The 21,478-nt window shown below is 45.7% G+C and overlaps 1 protein-coding gene across 1 annotated transcript in view; it reads left to right on the top strand.

The window, feature by feature from the left end:
- LOC138498350 (transient receptor potential cation channel subfamily A member 1-like) overlaps positions 1-21,478 on the top strand; it is a 1,354,892-nt gene that overhangs the window by 612,401 nt on the left and 721,013 nt on the right. The window contains exons 9-10 of the mRNA XM_069622141.1: positions 17,268-17,359; positions 17,471-17,582. Of these exons, the coding sequence (XP_069478242.1) occupies positions 17,268-17,359; positions 17,471-17,582 (204 nt within the window). The remainder of the gene's footprint in view (positions 1-17,267; positions 17,360-17,470; positions 17,583-21,478) is intronic.

The raw sequence follows: 21,478 nt of genomic DNA, 5'->3' as shown, positions 1-21,478 counted from the left end.
CAACTTCCTTAATGGTAAGAGGTGAAAAGCTGAAAGGTTTGCAGGAGTGCTTAGGAGAGGGGGTATTGTGGGACTGGGACTTACCCGCTGAGTCCGAGAGATGGCTTTTTTTGGTGTTAATTTTGGCTTGGAGCAGGGTAATTTTTTTTAATAGTGCTTTTTGTATATTGGAACACCATTCAGCATCAGGGGTGCACGTATCAAGAGGGGCGACTGGAGACTCTAGTTCCTTGAGGATCTTAAAGAGTTCCTTACTGTTGGATTGTGCTTGTGTGATCCTATTGTTGTACACTTCTTTTTTGGCCACTAGGATAGCTTCTTTGTAAGTGAGGGAGGCGGTTGTAAGGTTAATTCTATTCACTAGTATGGGTGAACTTCCAGTGAGACTCAGCTTTTCTTTTTTCCTTGCAGAGTTCACGTAAGTGTGGAGTGTACCACGAGTTAAGGTGGTTGCAAAGTTTTTGTTTGCGCAGTTTGAGAGGGGAAATGGTGTTGAGAGCTTTTAACATGGCACGGTTATAAATATCAACTAGGACAGTGGGGTCTGAACAAGTGGAAGAGGTCGTGTCCAGTAGCGGGAGGATAAGTGGGAGTAGTTTCTCAGCTGTAATATCCTTCTTTTTACGTGTATAGATGGGCGGAGCCATGTTGGGTTTGTCTATGGATGAGCTAGAGTTGATGGTGAATATTATTTTATGATGATCAGACCACGCACATGGTGACACAGAGATTACATTTAATGCACAGTTCAAGTCTGAGACCCAGTCAAGGGTCCGGCCCTTGATGTGGGTAGGTTCACTAACATGTTGGGTGAGGCCGAAGTCAGTCAGTGCACTGGCTACGTCGCTGGCTTTAGTATCATTCATATCCTGGTATCCCAAATTGAGGTTATCAAGTATGATGATTTGAGATTTGGGCTTAGTGCTAGAGGCAAGGATGGATGAGATATCCTCCACAAATGTGGAGGTGGGGCCAGGTGGCCTGTAGATGAGATGCACTGAAGCAGTGTGATTAGGTGAAATAGGTACTTTAATAGAGATTAATTCAGCTTATGACAGCTGTAGGGTGTTGGCGACTCTAAGATTAAGGGAACTCTTAAATATGAATGCTAATCCACCCCTCTTGGTTTGATTAGTGTCCCTGTCGGACCTTATGATGGAATAGTTATCAGGGATGGCAGGACCTGAAGACGCCTGCAACCACGTTTCTGTGATTGCCAGAAAGTCAATGTTTTCTGTCACGATGAAATCTGCAATGTCTAAAGCGTGAGCAGGGACAGAATGTGCGTTAATGAGCGCACCTTTAAGTTTGGTCACGGTGTTGGCCTTATTGGCTGTGGGGGCCTCGTTAGTTATCGGAGCTGTAAGGGCAGTGGCGTTTTTCTTGTTGGGATTGGAGTCCGTTTTTTCCATACTAAGGAAGTTCATGTGGTAGGACCAGTGTTATGATATGATATGATAGGTTATTTATAACGCGCTTAATACCCAGAGGTTTCTAAGCGCGGACCCAGGGATCGAACCTGACATCTAGCTGCTAGTCTTTGGTTTCTGACTGCAGTGGCATTAGGATATGTCCAACTAGTCAGGAGGGGCCGTATGGGTTTATTCGTGGCTGGAGTCAGTGTGCCTGTGTTAGACAAAGTTTGGCGTCGGGAGGGAGAGGTGATGCTGTTGAGTACTGTGGAGTAGATTGTCAAGTGACTCCAATAGCACTCCCACTAAGTCAGTGCCTTGTCTGGGATTGCTCAAGGGAAGCCCTTATTTATATATTTTTATGACAAGTTATACTCTGGACGATAAACCCTTATATAACGCCCCTCTCTTTGAATCCCCCTGACCTCACTGAGCCAAGAAGTAGGTTTATTTTGCAATTTAAAAGATTTATTGGAAAAATTAAACAATATATATATATCACAATTTTATAATAAATCAATATTTGATATCACACTTATGAATATAATGTTGATCAACCATAGATAATCTGACACTAGCACACTTCTTTACAATCAATGAGGAGTTAGTATAGGAAGGATAAGGTAGCAGAAAATACTTTTATGGTTTCAAGGAAAGCAATGAGGAAAAAATGCAGCACAGAAATAAACTTGATATGATTTCAACAAAAGATAATATGATCACTTTTTCTTTGACAATTCCCTCCCCCCCTATGCAAGATAAGGAGATGGAAGGAGAGCACACAATTCTCAGGAATACAAAATGCAATACAAATTTCCAGTTCCCCCAGCGAGCTTAGAGGAAAACAGGTATGATTTTAAAGCAGGCAAGATCCTTTTAAATGTGGTGGCAATGAAGTGAAAAATATGCTGAAAATACTTTTAATTCCCTCTAGAGGTTCAGGGTGAGTGAGAGATACTTTAAATCAGTTCAGGTCAGCCCTACCAATGATTCAGGGATGGTTATCAGGTTCAAAACGGGATTCAGTAATGGAAGCAAAAGACAGATATTGTTATACGTGGTTGAGATGAAGCAAACTGTCAATTCGCGGCACTTTTTATCGAGTGCGTCGATCGCGATTACGGCGGAACTATAAGCAAGTCGGTTCTAGGCTTGTTGGAAAGCTTAGAATCTTAGATTTAAAATGGAAGTTAAAACTCGCTTCTAGCACAAACGGTTCAAGAGATATGGACGATTTAGTGGAGGTAGATTTTCAGAAATGAAATTACAGTTTCAGAATGACAGATGCGCTTGGAAGGTTTAAATCAACAGGATGGACACATGATTCCTTATGATGCAGTTCTAATAGGTTAAAATAGTTTGAATTAGATTATCTTAAACTAAGAGATTGGTTTTGCACAGTTCTAGCTGAGTACTCACACTATGAATTTGAAATCGGCCGTCAGGGTCCGGTCAGCAGCTTTGGACTGGGCTCTGGGTGGTTTCCGGTACTGGTTCTCTGGTTCTGGTCTGTGGTTCTGCTGTCTGCACTTCACAGCGGTCTGGTCTGTGGTTCTGCTAGTCTGGATCAAGTCGATTCTGTATACAGCACTACTTTCTGGGTCTGCTACCGGTTCTGGCAAAAGTTCTTGGCAAAGAATCCAACAGCTCGCCTGGCTGTAGAATAGTTTGGTTGGATTGCTGGATTCTGAAGGCCTGCTGAGAAGAGTTCCCAGCTTGTGGGTTAGGCCTTTGCTTTAAGTTCTGTAGTCTATCTGGAGTCTAAGTTCTAGAAGTTCCTTCTAGATGTTGTGTGGTCCGGCAAAATGCTCCGCAAGAAAATGGGAAAATGAATGTCTTGCCTGTCCAAGCAGTCTCTTTTTATGTGTTTTGAAAGTGGGTGGGTCAGCTCATTTTGCATGCCCAACCCTCTCTTGATAGGTCAAGGATTCTCTGTGACCTGATTTGAGAAGGGATAGTGTGTCAGAGTGAGTCAGAGTCTTACAGTCTATTGAGGAAACGCCCCTTTGCTTTTACTTAGAAAATTAATTTTCCATAACTGACAGGTTTCCCAGATACACACGTCGTTGAAATTACATACACATTTCACAGATTAATTTAAGATACACTCTCGCCCAACTCTGATCCCCCTCAGAGCCTGGGTTCACAAATGGCAACATTTTGTGCTTTTTAGTGACTTTCGCCATATTGGTTTTTCCTCACAATTTACACAGACCTGCACCCCTTCCCTGAGCATATTACTGGAAATTACTATGTCTCTATCCTAAACACAGTGTCTGCAATATTAATAAATAGCGGGGTTCGGTCCCAGAACACCGCACAAAGTGGAATTTGGGCTCAAATCGTGAGGGCATTTTTCATTTTCATGATCCCCAAATTGTACATTTCTGTGAGCTTAATACAAGATTTTAGAAGCATTTAACTTAAACATATATTTGCTGCAAAATGAATCCACAGTCCTGTCTGGCCCACCCCTAGGAACTGGGGGAGTCAGGGATCACATGTCTCTACTTCCAGGCACAGCTCTGTTTACAGTCCACACCCAAAATCAGCATACCCCATTCAATTGCAAGGGTCTATTGTGTTGGGTACAGCAGGCTGCAGGGAAGTCCCCTCCCTCTCAATCAACAGGGCCATGTGATATCCTGCCTCCTGGTGTGGGTCTCTGGGGTGTTATGAGTTCTCAGGAAAGGCCAGTCTTTTGAACTTTTAATTACATAAGACCCCCTTCTGTTCACTGCCCAGTTCTGCAAGACAGCTCTCCTGTCAGGAGTTATAGAGCGCCAGCGCCGGTCAGTGTCCAATGCCGGTACTGCACCTATTTTTGACAGCTGTCTTGAATTAATACATTTCAAAAGGAAAGGATTTTACTTGATAGTATATGATCCTTGCTTGACATGGCATTGATGTGGATCTGTAGTAGAGTAAAGTAACACACTCAACCATAGTTGGATTTTTGTTTGGTGGTTTCGGGCCCATGATCTTAGCAATTTTTGACATTAATAAAAACGGGTTTTGAACAGAACCATCTTCCTTTGCACTGGTGGGTGGCAGGTCAGTGGACCATTTTGGTGTGCGCAAAACTGCACGGTTCTCCTGGATTCTGGCGCAAATGTGGGCTTTTCAGCCATCTTGGATTTCCTAAGCCCACAGCACCAAATGTTGCAGCATAATAGTCCAAACGTGGATCAGGACACCCAACAAGATGCCTGGTTGGTGGTAAAGGCGTGTTCCGAGCCTAGCATTCCTGATGCGAGTAAGGCATGGTTGGTTGGGGTGGGTTTGGAAGTGAAATGTTTTAACCAAGGGGCTGGCGCATTTAGATATGGGTTGAGCGCTGTCATGGTGTGTTAGGCAGAAACCTGTGCAGTTCCCTTGGGGACCACTGATAAGGATTTAAGACTACAGGTGTTGGCAGTAAACCCACTTGGTAGCAGTCTGTACCACCCAGATTTACCTTGTAGCTGTGGCTGAGCAGTCAGACTTCCCTCAAGAAGAGTTAGGCAGTATGCAAAGTATACACAATAGGCACTCAGATACAATAGCACAAGCAAACACTAACCAGAGCTTTGGTATCAAGGTATATAATTATTTATTTAAAAACACACTTATTGAAACAATCCAGCACTATTATGGTAAATCACTCTAAACACAGTTACTATTATTATATATACATCCCTATTTCCTTATCAGACAAGTCTTAGTTAACACCACTTATTTACAGACAGAGGTGAGCGCTTAACTATAGATGGCACTCCAATAAGTTAACGAAAAAGGGAGGGAAAAAGGCAGAATGTAGGAAAATACACCACACTAATACTTCGGAACTCTTAAGCAAGGCAGGAAAGTCCAAAGTTACTTGTGAGCCAAAGTCCATAGGCCTGGCCCACTCTTGGAGAGAGCAGGGCACAAATGAACCAAGGTCACACAATGACAACAGGCTTAAAAAGTCTTGTAGGGAGTTCAGAAAGGTTTTTAGTTAGGCTTAGAAAAGTTTAGCCAGGGTGTCCCAGACTAACCCAGGGTCGAAAGCCGGGGGCTAAATCTACCCCGTACAGTCGGTTGCAAGGGAAGCCAGGCGGAACACGGTACCTTATGTGGAAAGGATCCTCCAGCGGGGGCAGTTGTTCCTGGCAGCGGGTGCAAGTCGCAGCGTCGTCCAGAGGAAGAGAAGATCTCGACGTGGAGGAAAGATGAAGGTCGTTGCACTGCCAGGGAAGAAACCAGCCGCAGAGTTTTCCGGTTGAAGGTACTACCCTTGGATTCGCGATAGTGGTAAAACGTGGTATCCTCGTTGCCGGGGTGCTTGGCACAGGCAAGGCGGCCACGAGATGCTCCAGGAAGCGAAAAAGGAAGCAGACTGGTTATCCCCACCAGTCGAAGGAAGAAGACTCTCCGGGCTGGAGATCTCCTCTGTCGTTGGGAAAAGTGGTGAGACGGTTCAGCAGGGCTCCACCGGTGGTGTCGTCGAAGCAGGTCGGCTCAGCTTCTCCCTCGTCGAATTCTTAGGTCCTGTGGCGACTTCTGAAGTTCCAGTCCCCAAAGCCCTGCTTTTATGCAGAAAACCCCCATTCACTCAGCCTAGCTGTCACTCAAACATGCTAAGTGGTGAGCTGGCCGGCTCACCACTTGGGCCAATCAGGACGGAGTGCGACTTGAGTTGCCTAGGCAACTCAGTCCAGGGTGCCTAAATCCCCCTCCACCCCTTTTAAGTACCCCAGACAGAGTGGCACCACTTTGGAGGGCTTCTGTGGAGAAGCCCGCCAAAAAGTGGAACAAAGGGCTCAACTTGGGTTGGAGTCACAGAAGCGAACACAAACGCCATTTTAGAACCGAGTTCTGGCAAAAAATACCAACCGGAAAATTAATATTAAATAAATAAACCGGCGGTATGTTCGAGGCTATGGGAATTAAATAATTAAAGTTGTTAGCCTCGAACAATGGGAAATCCCATAGGGATATATTCGCGGTCGAATATAAAAAGTAGTATCCACTGCCACCAGCCAAAACTCGATCAGGGGGGACGGAGACGTGCCCCCTCGACTAACAGACCCCGGGGCAATCGAATTGCCCCAGCCAGTACGTCCACAATATGTTGGTTTGTACTGGTGCTATTCAGTTTTTGAGACTAGTAAAGTCAATGGTGACTTTACATGCCCTGGGAGACAGTAGTCAGTCCCAGGGTATGGAGTCAATACTGGGGGTTCACTATGACACCCCTGTGTTACTGCACTGAGGGTGCTGTGTAACACATATTACAAAAAACACATGAAGCCCTATGGAGTAAAAGACCCCATAGCCCATTAAACACATCTAGAGTCAAAAAGGGACATACTCAAATCATGTCCAAGAGTGAGGGTAAAAGAGTCTCACTCTTGGCAGGAGAAAAAAATAAACCCCAAAAATCCAGCAAAGCTGCTGGGGGACTCACTAGGTTAGGAAATTCAGCCTAAACAGAGAATTCTCCCTAACATGGTGCATGAGGGAGGTGGTGTGCAAGGTGGATTTGTGCACATTGTAGAGGCCGGTGTGTGGTGTTGGGCCATGGAAGGGTCGAGCTGTGGTCCAGATAAGGCCGAAATGGTGAACAGTGCGTAAAGGGCAAGGTGTAAGGTAGGCAGATCTGCGTACTTAAAGGTGCTAGAGTCTGAGGCTGTGTAATGCGGGTGTGTACTGAGGGAACAATACATTTTTAATAGATAATGAAAGCTATGTACTTCAATGTGCTAGTCAAAGAGAGTTGCATAAACAATGACTGACAGTCTGTTGCGGCACAATGAGTCAACTGAAGCCAGGCTGTAACCATAAATATTGGACATATGATGACAAGTAAGGCACAGTGAGTACAGATGTCTGCCTGGTAGTGACTATGCATAACAGACATGTAATGACATAGGAGGCACAATGATTAGGAGTGCCTGGCAATGAACATATGTAGCAGACATGAGAGGACCTGGGCTGTACAAAATATGCTGCAGCACCGTATGCATGGTGCACAAACAGAATACTCGGGTGCAATATGCTACGGATAAGTTTGACACTTAGTACATGATAAGCAGAGAAACCGAGCAATATGTACCAGGGCTAAGAATCCGTTGTACCGGCAGTACACAGAAATCAATGAGTCCATTTTTTATGCAGTACAAATAGTGCTGAGAGGCTAAACATAGCAACAAAATCTGTTGAATGTAAACAGCAGCAAGTGGGAAGGGTAAGATTGAATCACTCACCAAATGGTAACAACGGGCTATTTAGGGCTGATTGCAGGTGCAGTAATGCGCAATGCGGATGAGTTACATTTAGGATCGGAGGCACAGTTGTGTGCAAGTCACGTGTCATAGCAGTTGCTTACAAAGGTCCAGCGAGGTAGCGTGCGAGTGTCAAAGTGGGCACTTACCTAGATGAGTCTGTGGGTGAAGTTTTGACGATGAGGGCGATATCGGAAGATTGGGGCAGCGTTCGTGGCCTCTGGCCCCGACAGCTCCAGACAGGGAAGCCTTGTGGGTATGGCCTTAGGGGGAGGGCCGGCTACTTCGCCTGCCAGCGAATGGAAGCAGGGTATAAGCGTAGCTTCGACCAATGGGCTACTGCGGGGCTCGAGGGGCCGTTGCCATGGAGGCAGGCTATGCTGAAGGTGTTGGGGTGAAGCAGGCGGCCATTTTGGAATGGCGATGGTCCTCGTGTAGCTGACCACGTCGATCACCGTAGTTCATCCTTCCTAGTTCTGGAAGCGGGTGCGGAAATGCGGCTGCGAAAATGCACTCATCAATGGGAAAACATCACAAAAGCGGATTGGATTTTTAACATAGTTCGTCAAGGTTTCTCTCTGGCCCTTCCTTCTACTCACCAACTGTCACCACGCACCATAACTCCCCCGTAAACACTATGACGATCCACAGCACACATTGTACCAGCTGTGCGCTACTATTAGGCTCAACCAGTCTACGGCCCACAGGGATTCCTCTCTCAGAACAAGCACACCCTTCTTAACCAACACAACCTGTGCTGAGCAATAACTGCGCTTCGGCTTGATTATCTACTTGCTACCTCTTTCCATGGTGTGTTTTCCTAGCACTTTCCAACCCATCTGACAGTAACTACTCTGACTGTCATGGAGTTATCCATGTACGTCCAATATGGGGCTACCACCTCATACATGGACGCTAATAGTTTTCTCTCTTCTTTTTTAACGCAACTACCGATTCACTTTCTGCCAACATGCAGCAGCATTTTACTAAGCGTGCAGTTTACTTGTTGCCATGACCGTTCAACACTATTGACAGAGGCACTGCCTATGACCAATCACACACCACTAGCTGGGCATCCACTCAATGGAGCCACACACCCACTCGTCACCAGCAGCCTATCACGTTGCCTCAGGCTTTTATTTATACAGGAAGACAAGATGGCGGCTGGGATCGACAGATCCGTGACCGCCCATCTTGTTCCAGTGGCTACTCTGGTCAAACAGATAAGCTCCACACGTTATGTCCTGTAGCTCATCTCCCCGTCCTCAATGCCCAAATTGCCTCACGCTTTCCAAACCGGGTTTTCTGATCCTCAGTCCATTTTAATGTGACTCTGCACCCACTTTGCACAGTGACATCTCCCCAGTGCACTAATCAGCTCGTATCTTCCTAACACAGGCCTTCTGACACTCAGTCCGTTCGGATGTGCTATTGCACCCCCTCGTGCTGGCAACACCTTACCCATCCCTCGCCATGCCAGTTCCTCGCCTTGCCAACCCTGCAGCGACAATCACTCCCCCCTCCCACATTCTTTCAGGAGCACAACACACCCCATGGAGGAGGGCACCGCCCTCATTGACTTCAACCCAAGGATGCCACATCCGTTCTTAGCCATTGACACACTCCACCCACTCAGACTACTGGCAACCCGCAATTCATGCTTCATGTGCACGGCTCCAACCGGGCCATCCTACTAGCATCCAACTCAGGCTAATGTCAGCCCAGCACCACCACTTTTACCGCCCACAGCCAGGAAACCAGCAGGCACTTACCTTTGTGTCCTCTTCTTACCTCTGACAAACACCACCAGTTCGGAAGAATTCTGATCGCGTCCCTCAGTGCTGCATTGCGACTCACCCCTTCCCAGGCCTTTCCACTAATTATTTTATGCATCCCAACAGGTTATACAGCCAAGCCCTGACTCATGAGCTCACTGTCATCGCCAACTAATGCATGGTAAGACTTCATTCCTGGCGTCAGACCTCTGTCTTCGGCTGGGGCCTCCCTTTGGAACAGCCTCCCGGCCACCCTGAAACTTGAGGAGAACCATCTTCAGTTCCGGAAGCATCTCAAGACCTTCCTCTTCGCTTCTGCCTTTGCCCCTCTACTCCACTGCTGATCTGTTTTTCTCTCTCGGCATCATGCACCTGGCCACCTTCTGTCCTTTCGGGCCCAGGTACCTGCTCACCATGCCTCCTTCCTGCACTGTCCCTAAGATTCCCCTTGCACTTGGGATCTCTATCTGTACCCATACAGTCCCCCTTTTTTTCTCTGCACTTATCAGATATACTCTATCTGACTAATCATGCACTTGTCACTTGATGGCCGCACTACCTTTTTTTCACTGCCTTTTTATTTATTCACTGAACTTATTAATCTGTTTTTCTCTTTTGTTCCGCACTTTCCACCCCTCCCCCTCCCTCACACTTTCCCCTTTTCCCTTTTCCATGCACTTGCGCATTCTTAATGTCACTGGGCCTAGTAAGATCGTTTGTTTTTATTTCTCCCTTGTTCCCCTCCCTTTGCTTGGTCGCGCTCTGAAACACTTGTGTATGAGCGCGATATAAATAACATATCATATCATATCAGGTGCTCAGCACTATGCATCACAGCACACTATGCTCATAATTCCGCTTCCAATTTTCCGACCTCATTCTATTTCTCTCTTTCTCCCCCTTACTTTGCAAATGTGTTTGCAAAATTAAAATTTTGTTCCATGAATTGACACTGTATGCATCATAATCAGGTTATCATCCCTTTGCTTACATGTAAATGCATAATTACTGTTTGGATCATGCATTTATACTCGATTCATGTCGCACCGGATTCAAATGTACCAATATGTTATAAACATGAGCTCCTTGTGGTCAAAATAGTGTTGTGTATGACAACACTATCATACACAACACTATTTTGACACCATTCTACTTGCACACAGCCTTTCTCACAGAGCCCTGCCGTTTGTTCTATTATGCTCAACCTCCACATGTGTCTATGCCTACTGCATGGTTGATTCTGCTTGTATGCAGCCCTCTCATGTGTACCCTTACCCCAACACATTGCTGTTTTCGCTGCTCTAGGTAGCCTCTAGAACCCAGTTAGCCCGTAGAACCTAACCTCACCCAGCATTAGCCACCCTTTGGGTGCCCATTCTACGTGCTAAACTACTCTTGCCTACCATCAGCGGTTATCCATTTTTAGCCTAGTGTGATTTTTGTATATAGGTGAACCCTTCACTGCACTATTGCATCTGTTTTGCACTAGTTGTGCTGCACGTTGCACTCATTATGTAGATGTACTTGAGACTTGCTGCTGCGATGTGATTGTTGCTCCGGTCTCCACATGCTAAAGTGGCTTCAAGCTATCATCTTAAAGTAGCCTGCTTGAAATCTGCTTAACCGCAAACTGCATATCTCTGCATTGTTATTATACTGCCTCACCCTGAACCTAGCTGCTTATCTATGCATATTTGCCAATCTGCCTCATTACGAATCTAGATGATTATCTATGCATTCTTGCCAATCTGCCTCATTACGAATCTAGATGATTATCTATGCATTCTTGCCAATCTGCCTCATTTCAAATCTAGGTGTTTATCCATGCACTCCTGCCAAACCGCCTAATCCTGATGCTAGGCATCTATCTCGCATTTCTGCCAAACTGCCTCATCTCATTTTTAGGTGTTCTTCTATGCATTTTAGCCAAATTGCCTCATCCCGACTGTAGTTGCTTACTCCTGCAATTCTGATTAACTACCATACCTTGATGCTATTATCTAGTATGTGTCTATTCACTACCTACCTGCTGGCCTATATGCTGATCAGCCTCAATTTTGCACCACCTACTAAGATGGCTCCACAACTACCCAATATGCCAGCTTTACCTAGATTCAATAACCAAGTACCTTATTTAGATTTAAATGACCCTCAGGTACTGCCACCCTCCAGTCACCCTCGCATTACTATAGAAAGGAACCTAGGACTTAGAGCCAGGCTAGCCAAAATTCACGAGCCCCTGGCCTGCTCACTGCCTAACACACAAAACCGTAGAACGCAACCACTCCAACCTAATCCCGCCACACAAATCAGTAACCCATTACAAAAACCCTATTCCACACCCTTTCATAACTCCCTCAGCTTGGGCACTCCTGAACTCTCACAGGACAAGCGCCATACTACTACCTCAGAAAAGATAGACTCCACTCCCAAAAACACAGTTAGTCCTAAGATCAAGGGAGCTTTGATCAACGCCAGATCGTTGGTAGCCCATGCTATAGAAATCGCAGACTTAATACTGACAGAAGACCTTGACTTCCTCGCCATCACTGAAACTTGGTTACACCCAGCAGCAGGCCCTATGCTCATGCTGGCAATCCCAGACAACTACACTATCCTGAGACAAGACCGACCCAACTCGAGAGGAGGTGGTGTCGCCATTATCCATAAGTGCAGTCTTACCATGAGACTAGCCACCTCCATAGATGCCCTCTCCTGTGAAACATTAGCAGTCAAAATACCTCTCACTAACACCCAAACTCTCAACATCTATTTGATCTACCGCCCACCAGGCCCCATGGGTACCTTCGATGAAGACCTCAACTCTATTCTATCCAGCAACCTTAAATGTTCCACTCAAGCACTCACCCTAGGAGAGGAGACCTCAACTTGTTTTACAATGACCCAGAAGACCATCCATAGATGCCCTCTCCTGTGAAACATTAGCAGTCAAAATACCTCTCACTAACACCCAAACTCTCAACATCTATTTGATCTACCGCCCACCAGGCCCCATTGGTACATTCGATGAAGACCTCAACTCTATTCTATCCAGTAACCTTAAAAGTTCCACTCAAGCACTCACCCTAGGAGACCTCAACTTGTTTTACAATGACCCAGAAGACCATCCTGTCAGCATTATAGCCAACACTCTCACTGAATTAGGCGTCACGCAAAGATGCACGCTACCAACACACTCGAAAGGCAGAACACTCGACTGGGTGGCCGACCACAACTGCCTAGCGAATATTACAAATATCTCACCTTTAGCCTGGACTGACCACCACTTGATATCATTCATGCTCTCCACCGACAGACCACCACCTCTGCCTACCACCCACCCTTACCAGAAACAAGAAAAACATGACAGCAGAAAGACTTATCCCTAATCTACTCCCCACTCTCAACACATTGCCAGATGACCTGGACCTCGAGTCCCTGGTCGAAGAATATAACAAGATTATGGCCACCTCGCTGGACCGCATCACCCCCCTCAAACTCAGATCCAGCAAACCAAATACGCACCTCAACAAATGGTATACACCATTCCTCAAAAACCTAAGGCAACAAAAAAGAAGCTGCGAGGCCATTTGGAAAAAATCCCCTTCACACTCAAACAATCTCAAACTCTCCAAACTAGCTGCATTGTACAAAAAAGAAATCTATCTGGCCAAGCGTACTACATTTGATTCTCGTATATCCCAAGCCAAATCCAACATGAAAGAACTTTTTTCAATCCTCAAAGAAATAGAAACCCCCATAGCACCCCCTGATACTTGCACCAAAGACAAAAACTGGTGCTCAAACATTCAAAATGCCCTAGCAAATAAGATTGTGACTCTTCAAAGGAAAATCTCCAGCAAAAGAGCTTCCCTGAATAACACTCTCAACTCAAAAATTCATGACAAACCCATGCCCGCCGACCTAGCCCGTTTCCGGTTTGCCAAAGTCAATATTCTGGAAGTGGAAAAAATCATCTTATCTCTGAAACCGTCCAATTGCCAGGGAGACTTGTGCCCTGCTCAGCTCATCAAAGATGCTGCCAGGGACCACTCCCCTTTCATCACAAAGTTGATCAATGCCTCCTTCGCCACTGGATCCATCCCCACTAACTTAAAACAATCCTGGGTACTCCCATTATTGAAAAAACCCACTCTCGACCCTGCCATACCCACAAACTACCGACCCATAACCACCGTTCCCTTTCTCCTAAAAATTCTGGACAAGGTTGCTTATGTACAAATACAGAAGCACCTGGAAGAACACAACCTCCTAGGCTCTAGACAGTCTGGGTTCCGGCCCCAACACGGGACCGAAACCGCTCTCATTGACTTGAAAGCCCAGATCGATACGCTCAGAGACAACGGGCAAGCTGCCTTACTGCTTCTCCTTGACCTATCTGCAGCTTTCGATCTGGTCGATCACCCTGTCCTATGTTCACACCTCCATAGTGCAGCTCACTTCTCAACGGAGGCCATCACGTGGATCACATCCTTCCTTAACGGTAGGACCATGAGGGTCTTCTCTCCCACGGCTGCAGCAGACCCCATACCCATCACCTGCGGTGTCCCTCAGGGCTCCTGTGTCTCCCCCACACTATACAACATATTTACCAAGCCCCTTTTCGATGATTTGGATCATCTCGGTATCACCTACACTAATTATGCAGATGATACTCAGATCCTCCTTCCGCTTTCTGGAGATTATGGAAAGGATTTGGCCTTGTTAAATAGGGTGTACATCATCATCCAGGCATGGATGGCCACTCATGGACTATGCCTGAATGATGATAAAACAGAACTCATCATCCTAGGTACCACACTCAACATAAAGAAACTTGGCCAGGCCTACAATTCCTTCATGATTGACGGAAACAACATCAAAGTTGGACAGGAGGTCAAAACATTGGGATTCTATGTAGACTCCAATTTTTCCTTCAAAAGACAAGTGAGCTCCCTTGCATCCTCCACGGCTTATACATGCAAATTAATCCGTGCAGCTAAACCCTTCCTGTCGGACTCCAGCTGCCTGACACTCGCCAGAGCTCTTATTCTGTCTCGCCTTGACTACTGCAATGCCCTATACCTGGGATCTACTAAGGCTACCACCAGTAAACTGCAAACCCTTCAGAACAATGCTCTAAGAGCAGCTCTGGGCATTTCCAGAAGGGAACACATTACTAATTTTAGCCAACAGAACAATTGGCTAGCCACTAAAGATAAAATTCTATTAAAAACGGCATCACTCACTCATAAGTCTCTGAATAATGCCGCCCCAATTTACCTGATCAACAGATTCCACCGACAGTCCTCATTAAGACCCACCAGAACCGCATACAAGAACTGTTTAGCTGTTCCCCACTACAAGCGGGCCACCATAGGGGGCAACAGCTTCCCAGTAAAAGCTGCTTTGTTGTGGAATTCCTTGCCTCCAAACCTTAGAATTGACATGCCCTACCAGAATTTCCGCTCACTGGTAGTCTCATGGTTGAAACTTGAGACCCACTAAGACTATGAAGTGCCCAGCGCCACCCGCACAAACTGTAACCGCGTGTGCCTTCCTGCTTACCTGCTTGTGTGCCTTCCTGTTCACCTGTATATAATGGCCTGCAGGCCTACTACTGATTTGTATATAACATTGGTGTATTTTATTCTTGTATTAAGTATATTCTTTGTATTGTAACCAAGTTTCGAAAATTCTTGTAAAGGCTGCGCCCTGATACCCCCGGGTACGCTTGCGCATTATAAATAATAAAAACAAACAAACAAACAAACATCGCTCCTTGGTGGACGCCCTGCAGCTGGACTGGCCAAACAGGACACTGTACGTGTTTCCCCCTCTTCCCCTAATACACAAGATGTTGATGAAGTTCAAAATGATTCACAATTTGACGATGATTTTCGTGATCCCGTCCTGGCCACATCAGATTTGGTTTCCAGACCTTCTGAATCTGTCAGAGTCAGCAGTGATTGTTCTACCGATGATGGAGGATCGATCTTCTGACCCAACAAAAGGAGCAGGTGCTTCACCCCTTCCCTTAATTACTGAACTTGAAGGATTTCATCCTGAAGATCTGACCTTCTCACATCTAAATGTACCTAACCAGAATTTGGAAATCATGGCAGCTTTTAGGAAGGCTACCATGAAGAAACAATATCGAAGCAACTGGTTGCGATTATGCCACTGAACTTTGGATCACGATTTTAATCCATTAAAGGCTTCAATCAATGATGTGGTGTATTTTATGGCCTTTTTGGTTTCAACGGGTGTGGAAAGTTGACACTTGTAAACACTATCTGTTTGTAATAGGGGCTTATTTGAATAAAGATAATAGAATCTTTTTCCCTTTCAAAGGAGGCAATGTGGAGGTATTTTGAAGGCCTCTTTCGCTTACATCTGCCGATTCATGATTTAGGATTTGAATCTGGTTCTTTCTACATTAATGACCAAGCCATTTGAACCCATGGTTTCTTGCGATTCATCCCAGACCACATTCCTCTGTGGCTGAAGTGGCCTTACATAACCTGGATGTGTCACAGAATTTTATTAAGCAAGAACAAAATTATTCAGAAAAACAGATCAACTTTTTGTCACACATGGTGGTCTTTCTTCTGGTAAGAAAGCTGCTAAGACTTTCATTACCACTGGGTGGTCTCCTGTACTGCAAAAAAGCGTATGACTTGAGAGGGCTTTTGGTTCCACAGAGACTTCAGGCTCATTCCACAAGAGCCAAGGCAGCATCAGTAGCCTTCAATCGGCATGTCCCTATTGCAGAATTTTGTAGGGCAGCTACACTGGCTACTCCTCTTGCTTTTTGAAAACATTACGCGTTGGACGCATCTTCAAGGAAAGCTTCCAGGTTTGGGAAGAGGTGCTTCTCAATACGCTGTCTCCTCCACCCTTACTATTGCTGTGACTTTTTAGTGAGGTACGAACCAGTTGGAAAGGATGGAGAGCAGCACGACAGAGAAATGAAAAAATTACATTCATGGTGATTCAAGTTCTCGTAGTCCATGCTATACAACACCCACCCATCCCCTCTAAAAGCATGTACTTCATCACAACGGCCAGCATGCAAAATCAGGAAATGGCTGTGGAAAGTTGGTGACGTAGAGGTGAGGAATGGGGCTGCCGCACGGAGGGACGCATGCGTGTACGATGGTCCCATCATGTCAAAGTTATTAAAGGGGCAGCTATGTTTTGAGTCAGCTTTTTCCAACCCGCTTGTGCATGCAGGCTGCTCCAACCAGTTGTGAAGGAGGGAGAGCAAGGACTAAGAGAACCTGAATCACCATGAAGGCAATTTGTTCATATATTGTCTATGCTTGTTGGCAAATGTTATTTAAATGTGCATTATTAATCTCTCTTTGCCTTTCCACGTGAGCCATATGGTTTATGGTACAGTCAGATCACACTGTCCCACCATTGTAAGATGTAAAGGGTACTGCATCGCTATCCTTGTTGCTACTATGTACAGTGATCCTGTCAAAGAACTATGTTTGCTTGGAAAAATGTATATAAATACCAAAAAATGCTAGTAGTTCTTTTAAATACTATTTCCTTATGGGACTGCGAAAGGTTTCTTTAATCGTAGACATTTGGTAGAGGAATATGTATCAATTCGACGTAAGGCTCCCAAAGGTAAGTAACTTTTTCTTTTTTCTTCATAGCCTCAATTCTTGTAGATTCTCAGAACAGAAGCATGTATTTGCTCATTTTTAATGTCTGTCGTGTTATCACATAATCTTTGAAGTTGTTTGAACAACAACTGTCAACAAGCAACTTCACAATTTTCTCATCGTCATTATGTTTTCTTTTTCATCACACTTTAGCTGGAAGTGATCGTTCAGTCTCGCCAGTTCGACATTATCATGCATCCTGTTATACAAAAATTAATTGAACTAAAGTGGCAACGCTTTGGAAAGTAAGATTTCTTGTTCTTCTTTAATATGATTATCAGACACCCGGAAGGCATAGAACATCCCTTCTTTGCTTATCACTTATCTTGCAAGCTTTCATTTTGTTTTTCTTTTAGGAGAAACATTGCCTTTATGCTTGCTTCAAATCTCATCTTCATTTTTTCTTGGACATGTTTGGGTATTGCAGCCTCACTAGACAGAGAAGAGAGCTCCTACCAATTTCCTGAAGTAGGTTCTGAAGGCTTTTTTTGTAGTTTGAGTAGAAATTGCCTCAATATTTCTATATTACTGTGTAACAAAATGCATGGCATTTATGTATGTTTGTGATTTATAAAGGGCAAACTTAGCTGGGAAAAAAGCATCACTGTACAAAGGAGACGAGAGGATAGCTCAGGGGCAACGTGATCGCTTAGAAGGAAAGCCGATACTGCCAACACATGTTCGATCCCTGGGTCCACGCTTAGAAACCTCTGGGTATTAAGCACATTATAATTATCATATCATATCACCCAGCGTTTACTTGTAGTGAGCTGTGGTAGCCGAAGAGCTAGGATGGGTAGGTGCTCATATGAGCCATAGAGATAGAAGAGCACCATACATTGCATTTAATTTACTGAACTCTTGCCCTGATACTTGCTCCTTAATGGAATTAAATCAAAAAACAATACTGAATAAAACCAGAGCAGATTAATTGATTATTGAGTTTTGGATTTTTGAGTTTGAAATCACAAAGGGGTGAATAGGTTTTTCCCACTTTTTTTCTTCTTCTGATAGAACCTTTGAGAGGCTGCGGGCTTTGTGGAAATGTTCAATCACATACTAAGCAGATGTGGCTGGTCATGCCTCAGCAGTCTGATCTTTGAGCTACCTTGGTCTCCAGATTGCTACTAGTCCAGTCAACTTGTGCACTTGTGTATTGTCTACCTTAATTACCAGTAAAATTTTATACTCATAGAGTCTTCCTTAGTAGACACAATTGTTGGGCTTCCCATGGCTCCTCCCCTACAAACATAAGACTGTAAAGTCATCTTCCATCATATATATGCTCTGGGGCCAAATCCAAGAAGTGAGTACCATAAAGAATGCACAGATCATCAATCTGTCTATGCACATCTTGAATGATTCACAGTTGGGTCTCCTGTCATTTGGCCTTCATTTTTGTCCCACCACCACTTTTGATTATTTGCAAACCTGCTTAGATTTTGATCAGTTCTTTCGTGAAATCAAACTATAAAAGTTTTTTGCTAACAACCCTGCCAAAAGAAACAAATCTATATCTCGCACAGGAAGCACCAATCTTCTCATATCGGATATTCCGTCCCTCACCGATCTGGCCACCTTGGACGATGCCTCCTTCGATCCATCCAATATCAATTTTGTTGATTTTGACATTGAATCCGACTGGTCAGTCTGTACACAACAAAAAAATAAATCTAGGTTCAATCCACCTATGCCCATTGGGGGATGCTTAGAGGCCTTCGATGACCTATGCATTGCTGACTTGCGTAAATTACGCAAGGCATCCATCTCCATCACTCAACAGAATCTAACTCTCCAGCAACACAGTGCTCTACAGGAATCGCAAAATCTGTAAGACATTGGGCATCATTACGAGTATGGAGGTAGATGGCAACTCCCATACTGGGTACCGGGTACGGGTTGCTGGAATGGGGAATTACCGGGCCATTCCGACCTTAGAGGGCCTGGTAATTCCCTTTCCCGGGACCCAGACCCGGTACATTCCCATTTGAGCCCCCATATGGCTCAATGGGAATGGGGAGGATGCTAACAATGAGCCCGTTGTTAGCATCCTAGTCTGCTAGCCGGTCCCGCTAAGGACGCCTGGTTTAACCAGATTTCGTAATGAGGCGGTAGAGGGTTAACGGCACCGGCAACTCTAGCGGCTCCGTTAACCCTCTAACGCCTGGGTCCTAATGAGGCCCATTGTCATCAAACCAGCTGATAAGGGTTACAACATTGTTCTCCAGGATCGATGTTGATTATGTGGCTGAGGCAAATAGGCACCTCCGGGACAGAATTTCCTATTCCGCTCTGCCTGCCAATCCTTTTCCTGTCGTAGAGACTGAATTAAGGACATTGGTGACTAAATGGTGTGATAATGGTCTACTCGATGAGGACACTTTGACATTTCTGGTTCCCGCTTTTTTTCACAATCCCCACCATTGATTTTTTGGCTAAAATCCAAAAATCTTTAGTTCTTCTACATGGCAGGCTGTCATGATTCCTGCCCCTCATGTCCCTCCAAGATGTCAGGCTGGAGCCAGGCCACAATCACCTACATGGCCCTCAAGGGCCTCTCCATCCTTCCAGAGACCCACTTGGAGTCAGATGTGGCGCTTGAGGCACCAGACTCACTCACTCCCATAGGATAACATTGGGGATTGGACTTGTAGTGCATTGATGGGGACAAGATGGATGCCCCCACATATTTTGGTTCCCAGAACTACATGTGCAGTCTAGTATCTTGGGTGTGGTTCAGCCCAGAGACACATGGGATACCCAGAGACTATTTAAGCCACGCCCAGGCTGAGAAACATGCTTTGTGGTTTCTGCACCTGCAGTGTGACACTTACCGTGTTCGGATCGGTCTCCAGTAGGCCTGCATCTTTCTTTTGTGCTCAGCTCCTGCAAGAACAAGAACACTGTTAGGAACAGCCTTACCTTGCAGTGCTTCTGCCCATCATTCATCGCTTCTTCTGTTCTGCAGGCATCTTCGGCGGCGTCATTCTCATTCCGGCACGCCGCTTCCTAAGGAAAAGGGAAAAGAACAGAAAAAAGGCATTAGTAAGCATTCAGCAAATCTTTGCTTATTTTTAAAGACTGTACGAGCTTCAAACGCTTACCTGAGTCCCAGCCGCTCTGGGGGAACTCTGTCTCCGGAACTTCTCATCCATCGGCAAGAGGGAAAAAAAACTCCAGGTTAGCGTGGAAACATCTAGAGGTGCCGCATACTGCGCTTACTCACCGCATTTCTTCTTCATAACCGGCATCCACGCTGAAAACGTTGCCGCACCTAAAAGACACAGAAAAAGAACTTCGTTCAATACAAATACGAAAGGGTCGCATTGCGCATCGCGCTCTCACTCACCTTCAGCGCTACTCATCTCAGCAGCACGTCGCCATCCCCGGACGACGGTCATCATCTAAGGAAGGAAAGGAACAAAGTCAGAGAACTGTTCAAAAGACTCATTAAACTTACCTGTCGGACTCTTGCCAGTGAAGTAACCAGGCAGCAACGAGCCCGCATCAATCAACGCGCCCCTGCGCTGATAGCAGGACGGAGAGCACACTTCCCAAGAAAACAAGGTGAGCTGTGGATCAAAGGGAAGGGTTGGACCCCGGGGAAGAAGGGGTTCAAGCACACAGAGACAATAGGGAGTTAAGCTCTACCAATCCTGTGTCCAGGCCCAGTCTCCAGTCGAGTAGACTACAGGGAAGGGTTCGAGGTCGTAAGAGGTCAGAACAGGCTGAGTGACGTCCCCGTGGATACCAGGTGAGTGTTACAGAACACAAAGCCTCACATCAAAATCCACCTGGGCGTCATGGAAACATCAGAAACCGACCAGTTAGCCCACAATGTGGGGTCAGCTACGTTCCGAAGTACATGCAGCCAGGCAGGAGACAACACCCTGAGGAGAGAGCTGATAGTAGCCAAAGAATGCACTGATGATTTAAGCCGACAACTTCTCCAGTCACAAGCAGGGCATGCACCATTGCCAGGAAGCGTGTCCTCGATGCCAGTACCATCAGCCAATCCCGTTCAGATAACCCTTCCTGGGGCAGTTCCCTTGGGCCTGCCCGAACGATTTACCGGGGATCCCAAGAGGTTTGCAACATTCATGAACCAGTGCCGCCTGCACTTCCTTTTTAGACCAGGAGCCTTTCCGAATGACCAATCATAGGTCGCTTTTGTGCTATCCTACCTGAGTGGTAGTGCCGCGGACTGGTCTGTACCCTTTGTGGCCCAAAACGATCCTTTGCTGCATGACTTCAGGGGCTTTCAGCAAGAGATGGAAAAGCTGTTCGCCCGTCGTACTCATGGGCAGGCATTAGACAACGAACTTCTGTCCCTTCGCCGAGGGAATCAAGACCTATTAACATGC

The sequence above is a fragment of the Ambystoma mexicanum genome, chromosome 5q (assembly GCF_040938575.1).
Source record: "Ambystoma mexicanum isolate Mex_15411 chromosome 5q, UKY_AmexF1_1, whole genome shotgun sequence".
Taxonomy (NCBI): Eukaryota; Metazoa; Chordata; class Amphibia; order Caudata; family Ambystomatidae; genus Ambystoma; species Ambystoma mexicanum.
Note: the sequence above shows the minus strand (reverse complement) of the source record. Positions and strands in the feature narration are given on the sequence as shown.